A 24,324-nucleotide genomic window follows, 5' to 3' on the forward strand; every position below is an offset into this window, starting at 1 on the left:
TTTTTTTTTGTAGCTTTGTTTCTTTTTTTTCCCTAGGAAGTTAAATTTACCTGCTGGACAAGGAAACAAATTGTGCTGGAATCGAGATGGGAAATACACACCAGTAAAGGCAGCACGATTTTCTCACTTCTATCCTTACAGGCCTGTACTTATATCCTGAACAAAGATAAAAGGGGAAGCCTGGAAAGCACAATCAACTTGAAGTTGAAGGGGATCCCAAAAGCCATGGGGTGCTGTGTGTTAGGCACACTGCAAAAAAATACCCCAAATTATCCATGAGGGCAAGGATGGGGACGTAGGAGTTGCTGTGCTGGACTGAAGTCTACTTGGTTCAAGATAATTTAGTGGTCAGTAGTGAGAGCTTGGTTCTCCCTAGATAGTTTGTTTTTCGCACTTCATGTTTTTAGGGTGAAAAGTGATTTATATTTCATGTGGTAGTTCGAGGAAAGCTAGGCAGAATTTTTCTAACAAGTCTGCTATCACCAAGACATGTGGTAGTGCCTGCCTTGCTGGGGATGAGTGGTATGGTCAGCAAGATTTAATTTCACCTTCCCCTCTCTAAATACTCGGCAGTGAGTAAACTGCCAATGAGTTGGTTGGCTGAAAAACGTCCGGTAGAGTGGCTGCACCTGTTTCTACCAACACAAATTCTCAAACTGCATTCAAGGCTTGAACAGGGCGGGAGAAAGACCCCGATTGATACAAAACTGCTTCGGTTTGCTTGGCTGAAAGGCTCCTGTGCAGATCTGGTTAGTTAACTGACGGTTAGTTAACAGGGCATTTTACAAGGAAGAGCTTCAGAGTCTTCACACAGATTGACCTTTGAAATAGTCTATTCTCTAGCTGGCTCTTCTTTTTTTTTTTTTTTTTTTTTTTTTTTTTTTTTTTTTTTAATGGGAGATGCAAGGAGTGATGGTAAATGTAGGCATCTGTGGAATGAAGTGCTAGTGTTCAGGCAGGTTTGGTGGTAAGCTACACAAGCTATTTTGTGCATTTTAACCTCAAAGATGTCAATGCTCTACGTGTGCTGGTTGGATATGGCAAAAACGACTTCTTCGTCCTCCTTCCTATGTTTGTCAGTGGATTGTGGGGATAGCGACATAAAAAGATGTTGGGGAACAATGTCAGAGACGTGTAACTTGGCTTCCCAATTACAATCTGTGGCAGAGGAGTAGAAACTCCCTCTACTTGTGTGCTAGCCTTGCTGCTCTACAGATTTGACATGGAGGGGACAAAGAAGGAATTCAGGTTGCTTTTGTGGTCCTCATTACCTTGGCTGAAACCATTCCTGCCCATCAACAGCTGCACTGTGCAAACAAAGCCCTTGTAAGGTAAATAGTGGCAAGGAGAAAAATGAGCCGACATCATCTGTTCAGGCTTGAGGAACACCATGGCTGTGTCTTCAGCAGTGAAGTACTTAAACATCAATGGTCCTTACTAGCTATACCTATTAAAGCCCACTGAGATGCATCAAGTGACCTATTTTCTAAGCTACTAGAGGCTGTCTGAAGAGGACCCTCTGGATGTCTCTCTCTGTCATGAAAGCCAGAAATTTAGACCTCATTACATGGTATTAATTACTATTTTGATTGGGGGTGGATTTTTGGATAGTCTTTTTGTTTATCTAACTGAAATTTGATCTGATGATGCTGTTAAGGGGGGTGCAAAGGTCTGTTATGTGGTTATAGCTCATTCCCCTGGCAATATACTGCTATAAACACCTCAAAGCCAGCAGCTGTGTCCATCCTAAGAGAGCTGCACTGGTTTAAAGCTGTCAGTATATTAAAGCAGTATTACTTGTGTATCAACAAGCTCCTCTTTCTTTTAACGGTGAAAACATGTAATGAGTAAATCGCAATTTTTTTCAACAACAGAGAATAAAAGGCATTAAATCTGTGCGTCCCCGCCTCAGGCTCCTGGCTAGGTGCGTTTATGCGCTGCTGGCAGCCTGGACCCCTGCTGCCACCCAGCAGACTTGTACAAAAGGAGCCTGCTGAGGAACCGGGCACTGGAGTGACGCTGAACCGAGGTGGGAGTTTGTCACAGCACCAGGGGACCAGCCTGCCTCGGAAGCAAAGGAGTAAGAGGCAGTCCTGGGGATGGAGCTCCCCCATTCTTGCTTCAGTCATTACGGACCTCACAATTTCACCTTTTGCTCCTGTTCCCTGTTAAATTCACATCAATGAGACCCAAACCACACGTGACGAATGTAGGAAATGCGTCACTGCTCCTTGAGACAGCTCCCACGGGGAAGTCTGTCCTTGTCGTTTCTAAAACCTCAAATCTCTAGAAAGGGCTGATGGTGCCCTGGTAGCTGAGCTCGTGCTTCATCAGGTGGGGTGGTGGTAGGGCATTGCGCCTCAAGTGCGGCGTAGCTGGAAAGGGTGGAACAGTGCTGGAAAAAATGGTTCCCATAGGCAGCAAAATAGAATGGGGGGAAAAAAAAAACCACTAACACAAAACCAGAATGAGACTGGGGCATTTTAGGGAGATCAAGTTGCTGAACGGGATTTTCAGAGCTGTATCTGTTTGCTCTTCAGAGAGGGGAGGAAAGAGCTTTCCTTAAGGTGTGTCAGTCCCAATTCTTCATTTCTGACCTCCCTGACATCTATAAACTATCTTCTGAATCTCGCTTGAAGCTGTGAACTCCTGACTTCAATAAATCCACAGCAAAGCATGACATGTGGGCTGGGGTCAAGAAATTACAAAATCAGCGGAGGCACAAAATCAGAAGTACCTGGAAACCCTTCTATATCTTGATGCGCTGGCTGTAGCTCATTTATTGACTTCTGCTCAGTCTAGGGGCAAAAAATGGGCACCTGGATGAATGTGCAGAGTCAGCCTCAGTTCAGCTCACGGAAGGCAGTGCCAGGTTGCTCGTTTCGATGTTTTATTAGTGAAAGAAATGCATCTGAGCCAAAAATGAACTGCAATTTTTGTTATTTATATGGCAGTGGCCGGTGGCCTAACTATGCATGGAAATTTGGGTGAGCCCCAGCTCATGATGAATGGGCAATGACCTAATGGTCTCATGTCACCACAAATCATTTCTGTTGCAGATGATTTAAAACAGCTTCAGAGTTAGATGGATAATGTACTACTCGCACCCCAGATAATAGCCAGATCTTTTGTCATCCTTATTCCTCTCCCATGGTACCCCAGATTCACCAGCCCTCAGTTTTGTCTTGCCTCTCCTGGGGTATGAGCAATCCACCTTCTCCTTCTTTGTCCTTACCGTACACCTAATTTCACTCGCTCTGGTAATTGTGTTCTTCTATCTTTCCAGCAGGTTTGTCCCTAAGCATCCAGGGCAGAGCTGAGCATGGCCAGGAGAGGAACAGCCTCACGGCTTTTTCTTGCCATGCATGGGACACCTGGCCAAAGAATTCCTGGCATTCCCCAACATCGCTCCTCTGATGAGTAGTCTCTCTTTGTGGCTCCCTCTAAGACTCCAGGAGGCTGGACTTTCATTTCCAGATCCATCGGACATTTTTCATTGTGATTCCCATTTGTCATTCTCAGATTTACTGGCTCAGACCTTTCATTTCCCACTTCCTCACATCACGAAAGGCTGTCAACTTGTGTTATTTAATGACAGGGCTAGTTTTCTGCTAGCGAGCAGAAAAGGCTTCTCTTCCGTCGCTGTTGATTACTCTCACATTGCTTATTCTTAGCCCTTTTTTTTGATCCAGAACCTGAAGGAGGAGAAGGCAGGAGGAGGGAGATAGGAAGAAGTGGAGCGTTTACTTCTCCTTGCCCATTAAGGATTGGGATTTTTCCTTTCCGGGGTGTGGTAGTTGTCCTCCAGCTTGTTCTGCAAACCTCCGTCCTTCTCTATCTGTTTGTTAACTTGTTCCATCCTCCCTTGCCATGATTCACTCCCTCTTCACTGGTCTCCTGCCTCTGGCGCACATACAACCTGCTGGAGAAAACACACGTGTTTCTGACAGTGTCTCACCTCTGCTCTGCAGGGTTATGCACAAGATTGATTGGTCCCAGAGCCGTCGTATCATTTTGCACTCCATCACCGCGTGAGCTGGTCACAGATCAGCAAAGGCCACCTGCAGACTCAGGTGAATGCTAAGGCTGCAAGAGCAGTGGTGAGACCGTGGCCACACAAATCTGTACTCATTTCAGTCACGGGGCAGCCTTTAAGCTGGTTCTGTTTGAAGCTTTCAAATCAATTTAAGACGTAGCTCAAAGCAAGAGGCTTGAACTCGCTGAAATTATCCTTTAAGCTGCTGTGAGGAAAATGGCATTCAGCCCAGGTCTGGAGGAACAAAGTCAGCCACACAGAGCTGACATGGCCACGCTGGAGCAGGTCACTGGCCATGGGTAAGGGGCATCTGGCAACTGCCACCAGCCTGCCCATGCTGTCCCTTCAGCTCCAGTTTTCCGCTTGTGGGCCATTTGCAATGACGTGCCCTCAGAGACAAGCGGCTAAAGCCAGGACAATTCTTGGTGCACCACGCAGGATCCATCCATCTGCTGAAGCGCCACTGAAACAGACAAAAAACATTTTGGGATGCTTCTGGCAGAGGATCTGGCTAGGAGCTGCTGCAAAGAGACCTTGGCCCAGGCCAGGCTGAGAACTGCTGCCCCTGTCCTTCGAAGTGATCCTCTGCCCCGTGATGCGGCCTCACTCTGCTCCACTCCTGCCGGGAGAACACACAGCGATGGTGACAGACCCCCCCTGGCTGCCGTCAGGGGCCTGCCGTGTTAATGAGATAGCCTTCATCCATACATGGCTGGCAGCATCCTCTCAAATAAATCCTTTTTTTTTGTTTATATGTTTTAAAGGGGAACGTTTGCCTATTTGATGGCTGATCTCTCTCAGCAAGAAGAGAGACTGAGGAGTTTGAGGCTGGTCAGGGACGAAGCCCAATATTTCAAGCTGGCTTTTGTGTGTAGTAATTGCAGTAATGCACAGTCCTTCTCCAATTCATCATTACGCGAGCATTTTCCATCCCTTCGGATACATAAAGCACCATGCCTAACAGGGTTCACAATAAACTTGTGCACGGGATGTGATGACTGGACTAAAACACAGGGATAGGTCTGTCTATGGACGAAACATGTAACCCACCCTGGGTACAGCTGACTCAGCTTCTCCTTTCCAGAGAGTGAATGTCCATGGGAAAGGTGCAGGTACATTCCCAAACTGTAGGGACTCGTGTGTGCCGACACCTCAGTTTTAACCATCTCTCCCCATCCCTCACATGGAGGAAAGCTTTGACTCTTTGAAACCTCAATTCTACCTCCACATCTGACCCCTGCCTCTATACTGAGCCAAAGCATATCCTCTTCAGTCCCAAATCCAAACCCTCACAATGTCCTGATGAATTTATACTTGGCAGGCTCAGCTTTAGTGCATTAGCTCCTCTGCAAGAAAAAGAAGAACTAGCAAAGGAGGGGAGAGCAGCTGGCTTTCTGATTTACAAATGCTTTTGTTGCAAAGCACCTCAAAAATGACAATTTACAAGGGTAGTTTCTCAGAAACAGAATGAGCCTCCTTTCCCATTCAGGGAAAATGTCCATGTTTCCCTTTTTCTCCGACTCTTCCTATTTTTCCTTTTCAACAAACATTGTTATTTATATGCTTTAAGAATAAGAAGCAGGTTTTTCCTTGCAAATACCAGAAGGGCTTAACCTCAGGCCATTCTTTGAAAATGATTAGCTGCAGCATGCTCTGCCCCTGCTGAGAGTTAGGAAACGGGGCTGTTCTCCCTGGCACCACTGCTCAGAGCGGAGTCTAATGACATTGGATCTTTGCTCTTGAACAACAAGCCACCTTAAATCTGGATCCTGGTCTCACTGCAAACACTGGAAGAGAAAGAAACGCCTTGGGAGATGCTGTAAAGCCTAGATGTAGGAACTGAGTTTTTAAGTTGGGCTTCAACGCTGACTTTCAGAGGGGTGGCAAGAGTGGTCTTTGGGTGGGCCAGAGCTCGGAGGGCACAGCCACCATCGCTGAGGTCGGAGCAGCCACCCGTCTTTGCACAGAGCAAACCCCAAGCACAAGGAGGCTGCTTGCACGACAGCCATCAGGGACAAATGAGGACGTGATGTTTGGAGAGCAGAAGAGATAAACTAAAATAAAAAGTGAAATAGATAAAATCTATTTTAAATCTATTTTTATCCTGGATTATCTTGGAAGGTTTGTGGAAGTCCTTGAGGGCTGGAAACCAGTCTGAACAACCCCATCCTTCAGAGCTTGGCAGGAACCAAACGGCCCTACGAGACACAGCTGTCCTCCTAGCAAGCTCCTCCCTGGACATGATGATAAAGGAAACCTGGTGCTTCCTTCCCAACTTGCTCTGTGCCTGCTGCCCTCAGCTGCTCCTGTGGGTGCCAGGCAGGGAAGAGCTGCCCCTCATCCCTGGAGATGTGGGTACAGGGGCTGCTGCTGCCCAGATGGGGCAGGAATGTGGTGTGTGAGAGCGCCCAGTGTGTGTGTTTGAGGTGCTGTGATGGTGGGGCCTGAGCTTACCCTGAGCTGGGGCTCGATCAGAGCCTGCCTGGCTGACATGGCTGCTTGGAGCAGGAAAGAGCCGGGCTATGGAGAATGAAAGGTCAGTATTGTGCTGACGCATGGTGGTGCGACTGTGCTGAGGTTGCACCCAGGATGTACATAGGGTTTTAAAACTCGGGCCTATCGATATGGTTATTTTTGTCTATATGGGTTTTACTGTGCTAAAACAACCTATAAGTGTTCTTCAGTATGCCATTAAGCAGTACGATTATAGTTGTTGCACGTAGGCTTTTTCATCCTCTCTCTGCAGAGAAAGGTATGTTGCAGTGGACACATTTGTAGAGGAATTACATGCATAAGTAATTATGTATTTGCCAGAGATAGCACATTTCTTTGATCTTGCCGTGACCTTCAAACAGAAATGGTCGGGCTTGTGATGGCTTTTAGCGCCTGTGGGAGATATTTTCCTTGTCTTTAGCCTGCATCAGAGAAAGTCGTGCCTGCTGCAAACCCGAGTTAGACTTGAAACTTATCTAAGTGTGTGAAACACATGTGCGCACATGTATATGCGTGCAAGGATGTATCTCTGCATCTGAAAATGCTGCAGTGGTGTGCTGAGCATCTCTGCAGACATGCAAGCGTTCAGATGGAAGAGTACCACTTCTACTCACGGTGACTTAACCAGTTTCTCTCATTTCTCACTCTTTTTTCTGGCTGCTGTGCTCCCACAGTGACAGCTCTTCATTGCCAAGGCTTGCATTCAGGTATTGGAGACAATTATAAGGAAAAATGAGGGGTCATTTTTTTTAAACAGTGAAATCTCTTACATCATAATTTCCATCCCTTTTCTGTGCAAAAGTGGTGGAGGTCATTTTGTTCAGCACTTCTACAGCATTCACCTTTAGTGGGGAGAAAATATTTGTCCTAAAATGTGAATACTTAAAGAATATGAATCTGACCTTTCCTATTACTATTAGAAATGTAATCTCTAGTATGTTTCTTTATTATACAGTGCATGTTATAAAAACGGCTTCCTAATGATGAAGCACCTTGCCTTTCAAGGAGAGGGGGAAAAAAAATCTGGGATCCCTTCATTTGGGAAAGGGGAAGGCTGGCTGAGAGGACAAATCGTGGAGGTAGTGGATAGGGTGGATGGAGAACTGCCGTGCACCAAGTCCCACTGCTCTGGGACCAGGGGGCACTCGGTGGAGCCTGTAGGAGGTTCTTTTCCAACAAGTGAAAGACAACGCGTTGTTGCACAGTGAGTAGTGAAGTATCGGACCTTGCTGTCACAGGAGATGGTGGAAGCAGATGCTGTTAATAGGTTAAGAAGGCAGTTAATTAATTTATAGACTCTGTTCCCATAAACAGATCCTATGGGGAATAGCAGGACTGAACGCTCCAGCATCCTGCACGAGAGGGGCAGGTATCCCAGGGGAATATGAGAGGCACGGACTGCAGGAAGGGGCCAGGTGTATGAGCTCTCCCTAGACAGCGTCTCTTCCCACCACTGCTGGGGACAAGGTGACAGGGTGAAACGAACCATTGGTTTATCTCAGTAAAGCGTAACTTACATTCTTGCTAACTATGTGTCAAATGCTACGTTTTCTAGCGGTCCTTTGGGATGATGTTTTGTAACAGATAGCCCCTGGTGTCAGGTATGTTCATGGTGAGGCTGTCAGCTCAGGCACTGGCACTGGGGAGCTTTGGAGGAAAACCCTGCCCTCAGGCTTGCACCTCCAAATCCCCTTTCATTCTGTGGGACACGATCAGCAAATTGGGATGCCCATGTGCCTGCTACAGGATTCAGGGCTGGAAAGGGCCTGCAGGTGCAGAGACACCAAACAGGGATGATGTGAACTTGGTTCCCCAAAGCAAATGCACTCAAATCTTCACCACCTTCAGCTGGAGTCAGGTGCTCCCAGGACCTCGCAGCATCAGTCTAGGGAGGTTACTTGTACCTGCGCTGAGATCATTCATGCCAGTGCTTCTCTTGCCACCCCAACTGTCATTGCACTTTTCGTGCTTCATTAATTCTGGGTTGCGACACGGCACAGGTCAGCCTGGCTTTCTCATCCTCCTGCGCCGCATCGGTGCTTAACCCCAACGTGGGAGACAAATGGTGAATGCTAACCTGTGATGCTGACCTGTCCCACCACCAGCAGAGGCTGGGGGGCTGGTGGCGTGCAGGGGTTTAATTGCCAAATTACCAGTCTTACCAAGCAGAGCTGTCACCAGTCTTATCACAGCAGAGCTGAGGGTTTCTCATCCAAAATGACTGGCTACCTGCATGATGCCAGTGCAAGGGGTACCCATGCTGGATGACTTTACAAAGTCGGGAGAGGACAGAAGCTCCATTTCTGCAAGAGCATCAAAATAAATTAGCGGCGTGTTTGTGGAAGCTTAGGAATACCTAGATTGTTGTTTAAAGCGATCGCAATGGCAGAGGATGCTGCCAGGCTGAGACTGCGTACCTTACTCTTAAATCAGAAATGGTGCTGCATCGATGGAGGTGTCTGTGCGTTGCCCCATGGAGTGCCCTGGTGTCTTCCAGACTAATGTAACTGCTTGTCAGCCTGCTGCAGGTCAGCAGGTTTTATTGGTTGTAGTTCCACCGGAGCTATCATTTCAATAAATATTCTTGCTATCCTTGCAGTCCCCTTCTCCCACCTCTCTGGGAGTAAAGATGTTCCAGTATAATAAAGATGGAAAAGACAGAAACTGATAAGACTTTAGCATTGTGTTGATCTGCCTGGATCTTGCTCCTGACATTACAGGGATGCCTGATGTGCTCTGGACTCCAGCATCTTCCCTGGCTTTTTTATGCTCTCTACTTGCCACCTGGGGATAGATCTCAATCCCAGCAGGCAGAGATTATGGGATCAGCCTTGCTGCAGGGGCACTGCAGTGCCTCTGGAGTTGACCGATCTGTGGCTCCTATTTCTGGGTTCCTGTCAGCCTGGACTTTCTCACGCTTAGTGCCAGGGCTGGAATGTTTTGGAAAGTTTTCCATTAATTGTCTAGGCTATTTTGAGTGATAGAGCTTAAAAAATAAATACTTCACTGTGACTTTTAGGAAAGTCAAGCATTTTTTCGTTGCATTTGACTCAAACCCAGTCTGCTGTGCAGGGTGCAAGCCCCTTGCATGGGATATGTGAGAAACTGGGTAGGATATTTTTCACAGGTTATTTCCCAGATTGTTGTATTTTCACATGGAATTCTTCTGTAGTGGAAGACAGGAGTTTCATCATTTTGCCAGATGAGTGTTTCAAGCTGCTTCTGCTTTGCAGCCAAGAGGACTCTTATGAGCACTAACCTGGTAGCTACATTGAGCTGTAAAAGCCTCGAATTTCTATGAGGATTAAATTGCAGTTCGGGTCACAGTCGGCGCTGTGATGGGCTGCCAATAAAGGAAAGCAAATTGTCGTCAGATCGTAATAAAAAGATTTTATTGTTAATTAATTCTGAGCACCAGAAAAAGTGCTACGTGCTTTACCATAACGGTGGGAAATAAATCCATGTCCTAGAAAAGATGCAGCAAGGAAGAGAAGCAAATGATTTGAGGTGAGAAAAGGAGATAAGAAAAGGAGGGAGAGTGAAAATTTATATCAGGCTCATAAAGTGAATCAGGTTGATTATAAGTGGATCTTTTAGTTAATAAGTTATATGAATATGTAATTATTACTACTTAAAATATTTATTCTGTTTCTACAGTTTTAAAAAATTGCATGAATTTAGGGCACTTTTCGTTGCTGTTGGTAGCTCCTGCCTGATTCTGCCATAACTCTGCTCCTCACTAAGGCTACACCTGGTCTGGTGGTGGCAGAGAGTTGGGTTACCTGGCTCAGAGAGGCTTAGAGGGACCCCCTCCCAGGGGGAGAGGGGGGGTCTTGAATCCCAGCTAACCATCTCTGAAGACTTCCCTGGCTCCTCCATGCTGTCAAGGGAGATTCATCTTGCCGGTGTTTGCCTTTCAGCAGATGATTTTTCTCTTTGTACTTGAAGAGCACAAGTGTAATGTGGAACTGTTAATTACAGTTTATTGGGAAATCTTCTCTATGCTCTTATTTTCATTAAGAAACATACTAATGAAAATAACGTTAAGGTTACAGTGACCTTAAATAGCACTGCAGACAATGTTTAACTGTACAATTGGTAGCAACTGAAATCCTAGTTCCCACTTAACCACATGCTATTTGCCTAAACTTGCCCCTGAGTCGCTCCCCTCCACCACCTTACTGTTTGCATGCTGGCCAGAAACAATGAGCCAGAAGGTATTTCTGTCCTGATCAACATATATGCCACCCTAGGCAGCTTATCTCCTGTTAAATGTGGAAATATTTGGCATCTGCCCTATTCTGATTGAGCACCAGGATAAGTTAAGGATGGAGCAGCTCCCAGGGGAGCGGTTTGTCTGTCTGGGCTTTCTACAGTGCCTGTGGCCACGGTGTCGGTGTGAAGGACAGTACCTGAGACTGCCGGAGCAGTATCTAGCTCTAGGCAGGGCATGATCGACACTAGCTGTTGGATTTCTGGCGCACCTTGTAGTTTCCCAGTGGTGACTGAGGCCAATGCTGTGGAGAGTGATATATGACCTGAGGCACGGCAACATGGATTTTCAGAAACTCGCATGCATACCCATGCCCTCTGACCTGCATGAGAAAGTTTTTTTTTTTTTTTTTTTTTTTCAGACAAAGAGAGTATTTCAGGCAGTTTAGGAATTTGGCCAATGTAGATAAGTAATGCAGATAACATTTTTCTTTTTCTTTTCAGCAACCAAGCAGTGGCACACACTTTGCCATCTTGGCATGAAGGTAGGGGTAAACATGTCTTGGAGGCTTGCAGAGGTATGATTTAGATTTGGATAAAGGGCACAGTGAGATGCTATGGTCATCAGAGGAGCCTTTCATACGTTATGGGGAAAGGACTTAAGCTCTTTCTGCCCATTGGGACAAACGTTTCCTCTTCTCGCTCCATTTCCTGTAGTTTTCCTGAATTGAAATCAGGGATGAGCTCTGAGTCCTCTCCCTTCAATGGGTAAAATGCTTTCGGCCACTCCTACCTACCAATTCGTGACCTGGAAGCAGATCATTGACCCTGCTTGGTAAAAGCTTCATCAGGGAAGGTGAGTGTCCAGCCCAGGGGTGGGCCAGAAGAGGAGGAAGGAGCCACTTGGTGACAACAAGTTCAGAGAAAACCATCTTGAGATGTCTCGCCTTCTCCCAGGCACCCTGCTCTGCCCTTGCAGAAGGAGCTCCTTGAGATGTGGTCTCTTGTGAAAAATCCCTGAACTGAGGCTGCTCTTCCCTTGCATAACTCTTCTAGGAGCCGTGACAGAGGCTTAGCTAAGAAAAGTACCAGAGCTGTTTCAGCTACGTGTGTAGATGTGCTTTGGAGTGTGAATTAAAAGAAGGAACTCCTGCAGCTGGAGGGCTATAGGGAGCTAAGCCGTATTTATTTCCTTTTTCCTCATGGCTTTAAAATACAGGACTTTCTGGATCTTCAGGCTGTAGCGCATGCAGGCAGGAGACCAGCTGGGTGCACAGGACTTTCCTGCAAGGTGGAGCTCAGCTCCCAGCCAGCTGTGAGCAGACAGAGCTGCCTTTCCCTGACCACGTGCTCTTGTCCCAGCAGGATAACATGCCACACTTGCTTTTCTCTGGAGCATGACCTGCTGTGGTGGACTGACCCTGGTTGGACACCAGGTTCCCACCAAAGCCACTCTATCACTCCCCATCCTCAGCTGGACAGGGGAGAGAGAGTACAATGAAAGGCTCATGGGTTGTGGACAGGGAGATCACTCACCAGTTACCATCATGGGCAAAACAGACTTGACTTGGGGAAAATTAATCTAATTTATTACTGATCCAATCAGAGTAGGGTAATGAGAAATAAAACCCAATCTTAAAACAGCTTCTCCCCCACTCCTCCCTTCTTCCAGGGCTCAACTTCACTCCCGATTTTTCTCTACCTCCTCCCCGGGAGCAGTGCAGGGGGATGGGGATGGGGGTTGTGGTCAGTTCATCACATGTTGTCTTTGCCACTTCTTCCTCCTCAGGGAGAGGACGACTCCTCACACTCTTCCCCTTCAAGTGTGGGGTCGCTCCCATGGGAAACAGTTCTCCGTTAACTTCTTCAATGTGAGTCCTTCCACAGCGCACAGTCCTTCAGGAACAGACTGCTCCAGCGTGGAGCAGTTTTCCTGAATTTCCTGAATCCCTTCCACAGGGACACAAGTCCTGACAGCAAACCTGCTCCAGTGTGGGCTCTTCTTTCCATGGGGCCACAGGTCCTGCTAGGAGCCTGCTCCAGTGTGGGCTTCCTGTGGGGGTCACAGCCTCCTTTGGGCATCCACCTGCTCTGGCGTAGGGCCCTCCATGGGCTGGAGGTGGATAATCTGCTCCACTGTTAACCTGCATGGTCTCCAAGGGGACAGCCATCCTCACCACGGTCTTCACCACGGGCTGCAGGGGAATCTCTGCTCCGATGCCTGGAGCACCTCCTCCCCCTGCTTCTTCATTGACCTTAGTGTCTGCAGGGTTGTTTCTCTTACTCCTCTCTCCTGTTTGCTCTTCTGTAGGTTGGTTTTTCCCCCCTTCTTAACTATGTTATCCCAGAGGGGCTACCACCATCGCTGATGGGCTCAGCCTTGACCAGCAGTGGGTCCCTTTTGGAGCCAGCTGGCATTGGCTCTGTTGGACATGGGGGAAGCTTCTAGCAGCTTCTCAGAGAAGCCATCCCTGTAGCCCCCCCTGCTACCAAAACTTTGCCATGCAAACCCAATACACCTGCTCCAGCCCCTGAATCCTAATGCTGACTTTTCTTTAAATGTTCTTAGCTAAACTCTGGATGACTTTGTTCAAACTGTTTCCAGAGTCTAGACAGACCTTATGTTCATGTTTCAGATGGTACTTCCATGCCTGGAGGCCACAAATACAGAGGACCTGATTTTTCAGATCAGAGTAGAGCTAAGAAAAACCCTTTGGCGTTCTCCAGATGTTTCATAGTTGAAAGCACAGCTACATTTTATGTCAGATGACTGCAAAAGCATGCACTTTGTCTCACCATAACTATAAAGCAGTCACACTTCACTAATTTTTTGAAGACAAATCTGGACAACGCTTGTCTTTTCTTCCTCTGCAACAAAGACCTTAATTCTATCTGGGCAATTTGGGACAGCAGATCTGCTCTCCTGGCTGTTTTTACCAAGGCTGTCAGCCAAAGACACAAAACTGTCTTCTTGAATGCACTGTTTAATATTCATGGTTCTAGGAGATCTCTTTCCACTGAAGGTGATGAAGATTAAGGCCTTGTTGATTATAAAGAAAATAAGATTCTTAACCCCCTACATAAACTTCTTCCCTGTAGCTGGTCATATTCCTCCCTCCCACTTCTGTATCTAGATTACTCACCAAATGCTTAGCCTATGCTTATATTAAAGAATCAGCCACCTGGATTGTCAAGGGGTCCCTTATATTATTCCACTGTCCAAAACTGTACAAACCTTTTTAATTTCTTATCTTTAGTTTTTAGTTTCTTACTTTAACAAAATAAGAAAAGACTTAATATCTCTAACATGGAAGTAACAGCTATAGAGGAAACTGAAAAAGAACAAGCGTGGTGGTAAGACCCCATAATTCTGCTGTGATATTTGTATAATCTTGATTTATTTAGTTTATGTTTTTCGGGTAACTTCTCTTAGGGCACTTATTGAATTAGCTGATGCTTTTGCAAAGATCAGCAGTGAAGTATTATCACTGTTAATATTCATTGTATGTCTACATTGCAGGCTGTGTTGAGTAGAGATCTCTGTGCCAGACTGCTCCTGGTACTCTTGTTATCTCTGATGGGACTGGCTCTAATATCTCTATGCAACATTGCAGCTTACAGTATGGCTATACTTGAACAATTTATATTGTCAGAGATCCCTGTAGATACATAAGGCTAGAAATCTACTGTCTTTTAAAAAGAAAGATGAGATTCTGGAGCAAAGCTCTGCAGTCAGGGGTGAAATCATTGCGAATTCTGGCTGCGGAACACAGGACCTTGGCTATGAGTAGCTTGGACCTGGGAGCTAGTCATCCTGCAGTGAAGGATTTGGGCCCTGAAGATGAAAGATCACCGGGGAGACACTTTCAAAGCATATGGAAGCCTGGTGCTGCAAAAGTACATGTCTCTTCCGCTGGAGCTGTGCTGAAGGTCCTGTCCCCCTCAGGTCAGCCAGCTCTAATCCCTAACCCTTTCCAGCTCTAATAGGTCCCAAAGCTTAAGCGATGTAAATAATGGGTCTCTGCAAATCTGGCTTATCTGTGCTGAATTGGGTACCTGTGGTCAAGTGTGAGCTGCTCTGCCAAGGGCGAGTAACTCGGTGCTTTTGCTGGGGTGGTGGGCTAGAGCAGAGCTTCACTACCCTGTGCTCCGGCTGCATTTCTGCAGGAACAGCCCGTCTGCTTCGGGGCTGACTCCTGAAGGGAGAGAGGAGTAGCAGCAACTTTCTCCTAGCAGAAAGACACCTTGAACTTCAGCTTGTCCTTCCTATGTCAGAGCTGAGTTCTGTTCGGGGCTCTTGCCTACAGAGCTCTCTGCTTCTTCTGGCACCTGCCTACAGGCCATCCAGTGAAAGGGATTTTGGGGTCCTCAAATGAAAGGGTTAATTTATCTGGGTTGAGGGTTTCTTGTAATTAATGAATTGATTTAATGACTGAAAGTAGTCATTCTGCACAGGATGGTTTCTGTCACTCGTGTAAGTTGTCAGCAGGTCACATAACCCAGGTAGTACAAGTAAACTCCGAGGCTTTGGTTTTTTTGTGCTGTTTTCTGCACTGCTGACAATGCTTTGGGAGTAACAGGATGTGATGGGGGCAGAATAGCAAAGAGGGCTTGGCAATGTGTTCTGCAGGCATGAGAAAGTGCTGCTGAGAGCTCGAGAGCCTCCTCTCCAGGAGCACGACCTCATCAATGTCTGGGAGCACACACTGGCATGTGGTCAGTTTTCAAGGCTTGTGTGTAAGGTGCTTCCAGAGATGAGGGCCAGCTGGGTGCCGGGAGCTGCTCTGGCCCTTGTAAAGCCTTTGAGGTGCCTTTGCCCAAAAGGTGATGTCTGCTCTGGAAAGGGAAGGGTTCTTAAAATGATGTTGTCCCTGGGGAATCCAAAGAGTCAAGGAGCTGGGTTTCTTCTCAGCAGAAAAGAGAAAATACTGGGCTGACCTTATAGGGGACTTCTCAACTGTTAGTGGCATGGTGGAAGCTGAGGTGCTTGTGCAGTGGGAGTCACCTTCAGGATGATTGGAAGTGGTGAAATGTGGTGTGGGGAGGCAATGGAGACAGCTAGCAGCTTATAGTCTGCACTAGCAGGGAGGGCAATGGAGGAAGAAAATGAATGGCTGTGGTAGAAAGGGGGAGCAACGTGCTTGTAAAGGCAGGAGAACGCGGCCTGTTTAGTTTAAGTGTTGGGGCAGAGGGTTTTCTCCTGGTTCACACACATTTCTCCATCAGTGTTTGTGTGACTTGCTTTCTGTAGTGAATCTCACCCAATAGTGAGAAAAGACTAATAAGGAAACAAGCAAAGCCTGGTATGATCTGCACAGCAGTGAAAAAGGAGACAGCGTATGGGGCTGGCTCTGCTGTCACAGGGACATGAATGTGTCGTTCTTCTGTGTCTTTCCCTTTTCTCAATCCTGGATACAGCTTCTCTGCCTCTCTTCATGTCCCTCTGCAACCCCGGCAGCTGCTGGATCCAAACCCACAAAGGAGAGCAGCCGCCCTTTTGTTTGTAGGACTGTGAAAGAGACCGAAAACAGTGGGAGCCCAGCTTCCACGGGATACTCATACCACTGGGACAGATGTGGACTGGGCAGCTTGGACTAATTACATTTTTGTCGATCCCTTGGAGGACTTTGTTTTTTTGCCTTGAGTGTCTCAAACTTCCCCTTGCCACTGGCTATGATCAACCGGCCTGGGAAGCTGTGGGTGGCTGGTGGGCTCCTGGCTAGGATGTACGATGCATTGTAACCCCTTTCTGCATGAGGAGCGCAGTGTGCTTTGCCAGGAGGTTGGTGTGGAGCCGTGCTGCAGGCCTGGGAGGTGGTGGTGGTCCTAGCAATAGCCTTCTGCCATGAGTGCTAGCACAGTACGAATCTGACGGATGAATTTCATACTGTGCTGTGCTTCAGATAATGAGTGGCACACAGGTAAACCTGAAATGGCAATTTAGCAGGGCAGGTTGTAATTACATTTAGAGGGATTTGGCCACGAGTAAGGAAGGCAAAAAGTCCCATTTTCCGTTCTGTAATTCAAATCCTCTAATCCCCTCATCAGGTGCTTTGGAGGCACCCACATTCTCTAAGCACGCTTCTTCACTGTCAGAGTTTTCTCAGTACCTCCTCTTGCTCTCTCAAACCCTTAAGCCCTAGTTGCACAGCAGCTGTACTGTGCCTGAATGTAGCTTGGTTTCACGAGCTGGATGGTCTGTTGCCTAAGCTGCCCACAGGGCTGTATTCGGTGATCCTTTTACAGCTACAGCTTTGGCAATGCCCTGTGATGCAGAATTGTATCATTGTGTCCCCTCTGCTGCTGCACTTCCCGTCCCCCAGGGCTTGGAAAACCTTGTGGCTGTGGTGGTCTCCAGGCACCTGGCCCTTGCGTGACCATGTGTGGCTGTTGGGCAGGCAGCTGTGTGTAGCAACGATGGGAGCGGGTGCTTGGGCAGCTCCACTGTCACCCCAGAGACCTGCTTCTGTGAACCCCCACAGCTTCAGTGCGAGATGCCTCCAGGGATGTGCCCATCTCCATGGAGTGGAAGGGTAATGGCTTCAAAGTGAAAGAGGGTAGATTTAGATTGGATATCAGGAAGAAATCCTTCACTATGAGGGTGGTGAGGCACTGGAAAGGGTTGCCCAGAGAAGCTGTGAATTCCCCATCCCTGGAAGTGTTCAAGGCCAGGCTGGATGGGGCTTTGAGCAGCCTGGTCTAGTGGGAGGTGTCCCTGCCCATGGCAGGGGGTTGGAACTAGATGATCTTCCCTGAAGTCCCTTCCAACCTAAATCATTCTGTGAGTAGGCACCTGGATCGTGTGTGCCATGGGGTGCCACGGTGTACTCACTGGCCACCTGTCTTACGGCAAAGAGTGCCGCGTGGAGCTGGGGCCACCAAGGGCAGGGAGCTGGGCTAGTGGTGCAGGAGGGCAGGCTGCTGTGGCACCCACTCTCCCCCCCCGCCTCATGGGATGCCGCCCCATCGGAACACCCGTTTCCCCGGGGCTGCCACCCCCCTGCCCGCTCCAGCGGGCGCATCCCCAGCTGCACCCAGGCAGGCGAGGCGGCCGCCGCCGGCCGGCTGCTCCCCCCGCCGTGGAAGAGGAGGAGGAGGAGGAGGAGGCGGCAGCGCGGAGCCCTCCGCCCCCTGCGGCGGAGCGGGGGGGGCGAGGCGTTAGGACCCGGCGGCGGCGGCTGGGCGGTGCGGGGCCGGGTCCGTGTCCGGAGCGGTGCGGGGACAGCCGCCGCGCCGCCGCCTCTGCCTTCTTCCTCCCCTCCTTCCTCCCGCAGCCGCCCCTGCCCGTCGAGGCAGCGCTCCCAGGCTCCCCCGGGGCGCCCGGCATGAGGAGGATCAGGGCCAATGCCATCGCCATCCTGACCGTCGCTTGGATCCTGGGCACTTTCTACTACTTATGGCAGGACAACAAGCCCCGCTCGGCGGCCGCCGGCAGGTCCGCCGGCAGCGGCGGCGGTAGCGGCAGCGCCCGGGGCGGGCAGAGGGCGGGCGGCCGGCTGGAGCTCCGCCGGGAGGAGAGGACCATCCCCCTCATCGTGAGTGCGCGGCGGCGGCCGCCGAGCATCCCGCCCTGCCGCGGCGGGGAGGGATGCTCCGGGGAGGGCCAGGGGGGAGGAGGGCTTCGCTTTGCCTTCGGGTTGCTTTGTATTTATTTTAGCATTCGTCTCTTGTCGCCATGGCAGCCGTTACAATCGGGGGAGCGGGGTGGGCAAACCTCAGGGGAATAGAGTAATGCCGCGGGTAAAGTATTTGCGAGTTGCCGCCGCCGGCTCGCCCGGGCTCCGCTCTCCGGCTGCCCTTGGCTGAGGAAAAGGGTGGGTGAAACAGCTGGAAGGTTTTTGGTTCGCGTTCGAGAGGCGCATATATACTTACATATACACTCACATATGCGTGTATGATTGTAGTTTTTTCCCATCAGGACGAGGTAAGAGCCATGGCCTCTCACAAGCCTGTCCTCTGGCCAGACGGCTGCTGGGCATCGGGCCGGAGGATGCAAGCGGCACTTGCAGTGAGGGACTGTGCAGCTGGTACCAGCCTCTGCCTCGCCTCCTTCTGCTTTGCTGCCGAGAAGGGGACCTGGGCTCAGTTTTCGAGTTTTGTCTGTTTTAAGCCAGAGACAGCAGTCTGCGAGTCGGGTTTGGGCAGGGTGGGAGAGGGGGGAGCCCTCGGGGCTCCTTGCTAACCCAAGGGGTGGTAGCAGTGCCCTGATGTGCTACTTCAAAAGTGCTTTCATAAACCCCACACTCTGCCTTCCTGGGTGTCTGTGGGCTCGGTAGGGTGATAAAATTGAACTCCTGACTTGAGGATGGTGAGGACCTTTGTGCTCTGTCCATGGAGGAGGTTTGTCCTCCTTCAGCCTGTATAATTGCATCAATATAGCTCTCCCAACTCTAGGCAGTAGCTTCATAAAAAATAAACCAGCCTCTGGAGCAAAAGTGGCCCAGCAATACCATTCCCCAGAGTGATCCAGCTGAAGCAGTTCATGGAACTGCACTGTGTGTCACTCTTTGGCTGCAAATCCATTTATCAGCCGGTTAGGCACACATGGAAGCAAACAAAAGCAGCAGCAGCCTGGCCACAGTCGGAGCAGGGGCCAGGCGCTGGGGCTCTCCGCTTCCCTCCTCGACTGATGCTGGGATTTTTGGCCTGTGTCTCTCTTTTCTCCACCTGTAAAGTGGGGGTGGCAGGTGTGTGGGTGGGTGTTTGGGAAGCCCCGTGAATGTTTGGAAAATGCTGTCAGAGCAGCCCCAGCCCTCGGGCAGCAGGGTGGAAATCCTTCTGCTGAGACCCTCAGCCATCGCTTGCAGCAGACGCAACTCAAAAGTCAAAACTGAGGGTCTCGGGCAGAGCGAGGACGTTATTTGCCGCTCACTGGGGCCGGGGGCTGCCGGCAGTTCTGGCTGCTCTGCTGTTGAGACCTTCTACGGAGCAGGAGTGGAAATGAATGTGGTGCCCCCTGGGCAAGCAGCTCTGTGCGAGTGCTGTAGCCCATGGGAGTGTGCTGGGAAGCGCTCTCAGGCTGGCCAGGGTCGACTTGAACAAACAGAGGATTTGGAGCGTTGCTGCCTGTCGGATTCCACCTCAGCAGCGGGGGAAGCTGCCCCTGATTTGTTGCGCGTGCTTGAACATGCTGCTCTGGCAGTTTTATGTCTCCATTTCCCCTGCTTATCCCTTCCATTTTTTTATTGCATTTACTTTACTCCCTCTCAGAGGGCTTGTGAGGTTACATGAATCCATATCCTCTGCCAAGCACCTTAAAATCCTCCTCGGGAGGAGGATGCTGTGGCAGTGCTGCACGTTGTTACATCGCTATTTGGGGGAGGCGGTGTGGGCTCATGGCTAACCACAAAGCCTCTTCTTACAAACTATAGTGCTGTGTGACAGCCACTCCAAATCTGGTCCTGCTCGCAGAAAGAGGTAAAGCATCCCATGCCTGAAATCCCTTAGCAGGGGAAAATACTCATCCTTTGCCTCTTCTCTCCCTCTGTAACTGAGCTCCCACGATGGGCCAGCCCCCACGAGTAAGTCCTGGTTCCCCCTAGCAGTAGTGGCTGGGATGAAGGACCCTCTCCTGACGCACCTGACAGTGAGGTGTGGTGGAAATACCCCATCCTGCCATGACCTTTTTGCATAGAGAAGGGAAACAGGAGGATTTTGTGGTGTCTGGGCTTCCCCGCATGTGTGCAGAGCTGTTTCCCAAGGGTTTGGGGGGCTGCCGTGAGAGGCAAGCTGGTAAAATGCAATATATGTGCTGCTGTAACTACGCAGCAGCATGGCTATCGGAGAGCCGAATGGGCTTCGCTTCAATGGGAGGTGGATAACGAGCCATCCCGGACGCAATCTCTGCTGGGGTGGAAGCAGAGAAGCAACTGCAGGCGGGCGCAGGGCAGGAAAGTCAGTGGGGGCCTGGGGACAGCACCCCCCCGCGCAGGAGGTGGCATCTGTCTGGGGTCTGAGCAGTTGGTCTCCTGGGATGTAGTTGTCTGTGTGAGCGTGCAGGGCTGGTTGCGCAGGGGCTATGGCTTTGTGTGAACCTTCGGGGCTGGTTGCCCAGGGGCTACAGCTGTGCGAAGCAGTGCTGGGCACGCATCCTTACCCTGGCTCTGGGGCGCACAGTGTGCGAGCTGCGGCACTGCCCGCTGCCCTCACCCAGCCGGCGTGGAAAATGTGCCATTTCAACCACCTCGCTGGAGAAATGATGAATTTAGAGAAACGGTTGTGCTTTAGCAGTGCAGAGCCCTCAACCCTGAGTTCATCCCCCGCAAAGTCAGATTACTTGACTTAATATATAATGGCAGTCTTGTGTAAGAGGAGGCGTGCCTGCGCTCCGCGTGCTTCCCGTGTCCCTTGGCCTGCTGCAGAGGCACCGAGACAAGCTGCCCGTTTTGATCCAGCTTTTGGTTTCCTCCGCTCTGCATGAGCGATGGTGTTGGAGTTCAGGTTTGGGCTCATCTGCGAATAAGGGTGACTCATGTGACTTACGGGTCTCTGGAAAATATTTTTTCGGTTTTCTAAAACTGGCTGCTTTTCTGTCTGGGACAAAAAAAAAATAAATCTTGGCTTTTGGGTGAGTGAGTCCAAGAGTTCTGCTCTTGCGTCTATGCTGTGACATTTCAAATCCTGGGCAAATTAAGGCAAATTGCATGTTTTTTAAAAAAATGAAGAGTTTTCTGGGTTTGTGGTTTTCTTCTTTATTCTCTGCCAATGTGAAGAGTAAAAATCATCTCAGGTAAAAGATATAGTTGATTGCAAGTCTCGGCTTCAAGCTGGTTTGTTATTTGTTGATCTCATGTTTATGAGCGCAACTTTAAATGTAAAACGTGGATGTCTGACTCCTAGAGTCAGCAAGGGAAAACTGAAATTGAGAGGGAGCTGTCAGAGATCAGTGTCCCAGAAACAGCTCCTGCATTAATGGTGATCCTCCAGATCCCTGTTTCATAGCCAGAAATCTTGACCTTTGGGCTCTCTGCAATAGCCTCTCCCCAAACAGGTCCTATAGATGCTTGAAATAAAAATGCAGAAATTGGTAGAGGGCAGGGCTGACTTGGTGGCGTGCCGAGCCCCAGCACGTTCCCCCTTCCACACGCCACAGAGGGTGGAAACACGACTGAGTACCACAGTCCTCGGAATCCATCTTTTCTCTGGACCACGGCATAGTTTCATATCTATTAGGAGGAGCCCCGGGACCTCTGGCAGTTGGTTTGTGTGCTGGGTGTTTCTGGAGGATGGACTTCTTCCCTGGGCTCTCTTCTGTCCCTTCCGGGCAGGAGGTTGCCTCTTCCTCCTTGGAAATTTCTTGGAGGCAGGAGCTGTGCAGTGTGTCTTTTGGAGGGGCTTTGGCATCATTTCCACACTGTGTACGGGCGGTTAATCATTCACCACGTGCCGCTCATCTGCTTTAGCACGACGCTGATGGGCAGAGCCCAGGACTCTGTCCTCCCACCTCTAAAGATTGCAGGGTGGGAAGCTCGCCCAGCCTGCCCGTGTCCCACTGAAGAGAGCAAGGCCATCGCTGTCACGTGGGCAAAGCTCGATAGTCAGAGGGGTGGCTGGTAGGTAGCTCTGAAACGGGAATTCTGCTCCTGGCTGACTGTGAGCTGAGGATGGGAGTATTTGCTCCCCTTTCCCGGTCAAAAGCTGAGTGTGAGGCTGCCCGCAGGCTCCTCCACCTTGCTGACTTCTCTGGGGTGGTAGGAAAGCAGATGGAGGAAGCAGGTGGTAGGAAACACACCTGGAAGATGGACACGGAAGAGTATCATTAGTTAAACGCTCTGAGTTGTGTTAGAGCGATCGGGCACCAGCCTTTGGAGCGGATATATTGTCTCTTACCTTTGTCCCGCCAACTTTTGTGACCTGTGTAGTTCCTCTGTGCCCCCACTGCAGGCAGTTTGGCCGCTGAGAGACCCAATATTGCAATCCTGGCTCACGTTGCCTGGGCTCAGCGTTCCTGGCTGCTCCCTACCTCTGCACTCAGCCATGTCAAATGAGCAGCGGGGAGATAGGATCAAGGTGTCCTTTTCCCTTGTAGCAAAGGGTTTCTAAATGCCCTGCAAACATTACTGAGCTGAGCGTCACCTGCCCGTGGTGAGACAGAGAGTGGGAGACTCCCTGAGAGCAGCAGGTGTCTGTAAGCATTGAGCAAGGAAAGATGTCAGTTGTTTGATTCTCCCCTCTTGTTTAGCCAGAAAATAGGCAAGTTTTGGGGTTAACCTGCTTCTCTGAGTAGCTGGACTGGCAAGTTTAGCCTCACTTGTATTTGCTACCGTGTAACCCCACCGTAACGTATGCTCTTCAGACCCTGGCAGACTTAGCTCGGCCAAGCAGTGCGCTCTGCTGTGTTTGTTCTCTGCCTTTGGCTGGGGGTATCCGAGTCCCGCAGAGCAGGTGCTGGCTGATGTTCGCTGTCCGTTCGTGAATGAATTTATTCCCATCCCTTCATCACATTCCCTCTCTGCGCAGCTTTGGGGGGGTGCTGTTTCCCTCGCAACCGGGATAAGCTGCAGCTTTTGTGGATCAATAAGTGATACCCATGGGGCTCCTGCATGTGTGCCTGCCTGGAGGCAGGTCTTGCAGTCTCAGGGATGTAACTCTGGGATCAGAGGTGGGTCCTAAATTAGAAAACAAACAAAAAAAAAAACCCCACCAAACACAAAAAAAACCCACCAACAATAGGGGGAAGAGCACAAATTCCTTGCATTGGCATATTGTCAGGCTTATGAAGTACAGGTTTGATTTCATGTCCTGCTGTGCCGTGGAGAGGGAGGGCCTAATACTTAATGAGGTGCCACAGCTCGTTTCAGCAAGCCTCCTTACGGTTTGACTCTTACCAGGTTGCTCGCTCTCGAGTCTCCTGCCTTTTGGGGCAAAGATGAAGAATGTGGCTATATAGGCTTCTCTCTGTCCTTTACGCTGGGCGGCCGTGTGTCCGTTTGCACAGGTGTGAGCACAGCCCAGGAGGCTGCATGGTCCCCCTGCGGCTGCTGCGCTGCCTGTAAACCAGACCACATCAGATGCAGGCAGCGGGAACCCAAGCCTGGGGAGGCACGGTGAGCGAGCCGGTGACATCTCCATGTTCAACAGCTTATGAAATGTCTTCTTAAAAACATCTTCGTCCCTTCAAACTAAAGGAGAAGTGAGGGGGACTTGGGCTTTCCATCGCACCAGCCTGCAGAGCAGCTCCGCTCCCTGCAGCTCTGCAAATATCTGGGGTGCCGGAAAAAGGATGGAAAAGAAGCTGCAGGTCATGGCGCCGATGCTTTCGCAGGGGGGAAGGTGCGCCCTCCAAGTGCTGGGTTTGTCTGTGCCGTTCAGCCTGGCTTCTTCCCCTGCTAAATCCCAGCACCCACCCAGCTCTTCCCTGCACCCGTATGGCCTCTGCTCTTCCCACTTAATTTTAGGGTGGGGGGGATGGCCCTTAACACTTGGGGTTTTGTGGGAGCCATTCCTGCTGCAGCCAGACCCCCACAACACTGAGTTGGTGGTGGGGTGTTTTGCTGTTTGTTTTTTTGTTGTTGTTTTTTTTTTTTTTTAATCTCTGTGGGATTCTTATAAATGCCAGATGAGAGGCCTGTGCCAGCTCCCTG

At 49.7% G+C, this 24,324-nt stretch overlaps 1 protein-coding gene across 5 annotated transcripts in view; it reads left to right on the forward strand.

Annotated features, from left to right (window-relative positions):
- The window catches only part of GALNT16 (polypeptide N-acetylgalactosaminyltransferase 16), a 115,829-nt gene that overhangs the window by 280 nt on the left and 91,225 nt on the right, over positions 1–24,324 (forward strand). For 4 of the 5 annotated variants that reach the window (XM_054199672.1, XM_054199671.1, XM_054199670.1 and 1 more), the window contains exon 1: positions 17,907–18,276. The exons of the other annotated variant lie outside the window; for it this stretch is intronic. In XM_054199672.1, the coding sequence (XP_054055647.1) occupies positions 18,067–18,276 (210 nt within the window). In that variant the 5' untranslated portion in view covers positions 17,907–18,066. Of the gene's footprint in view, positions 1–17,906; positions 18,277–24,324 lie in introns of those variants that run through there. 5 annotated transcript variants of the gene reach the window in all.

Source organism: Rissa tridactyla, chromosome 4 (genome assembly GCF_028500815.1).
Source record: "Rissa tridactyla isolate bRisTri1 chromosome 4, bRisTri1.patW.cur.20221130, whole genome shotgun sequence".
NCBI classification, from domain to species: domain Eukaryota; kingdom Metazoa; phylum Chordata; class Aves; order Charadriiformes; family Laridae; genus Rissa; species Rissa tridactyla.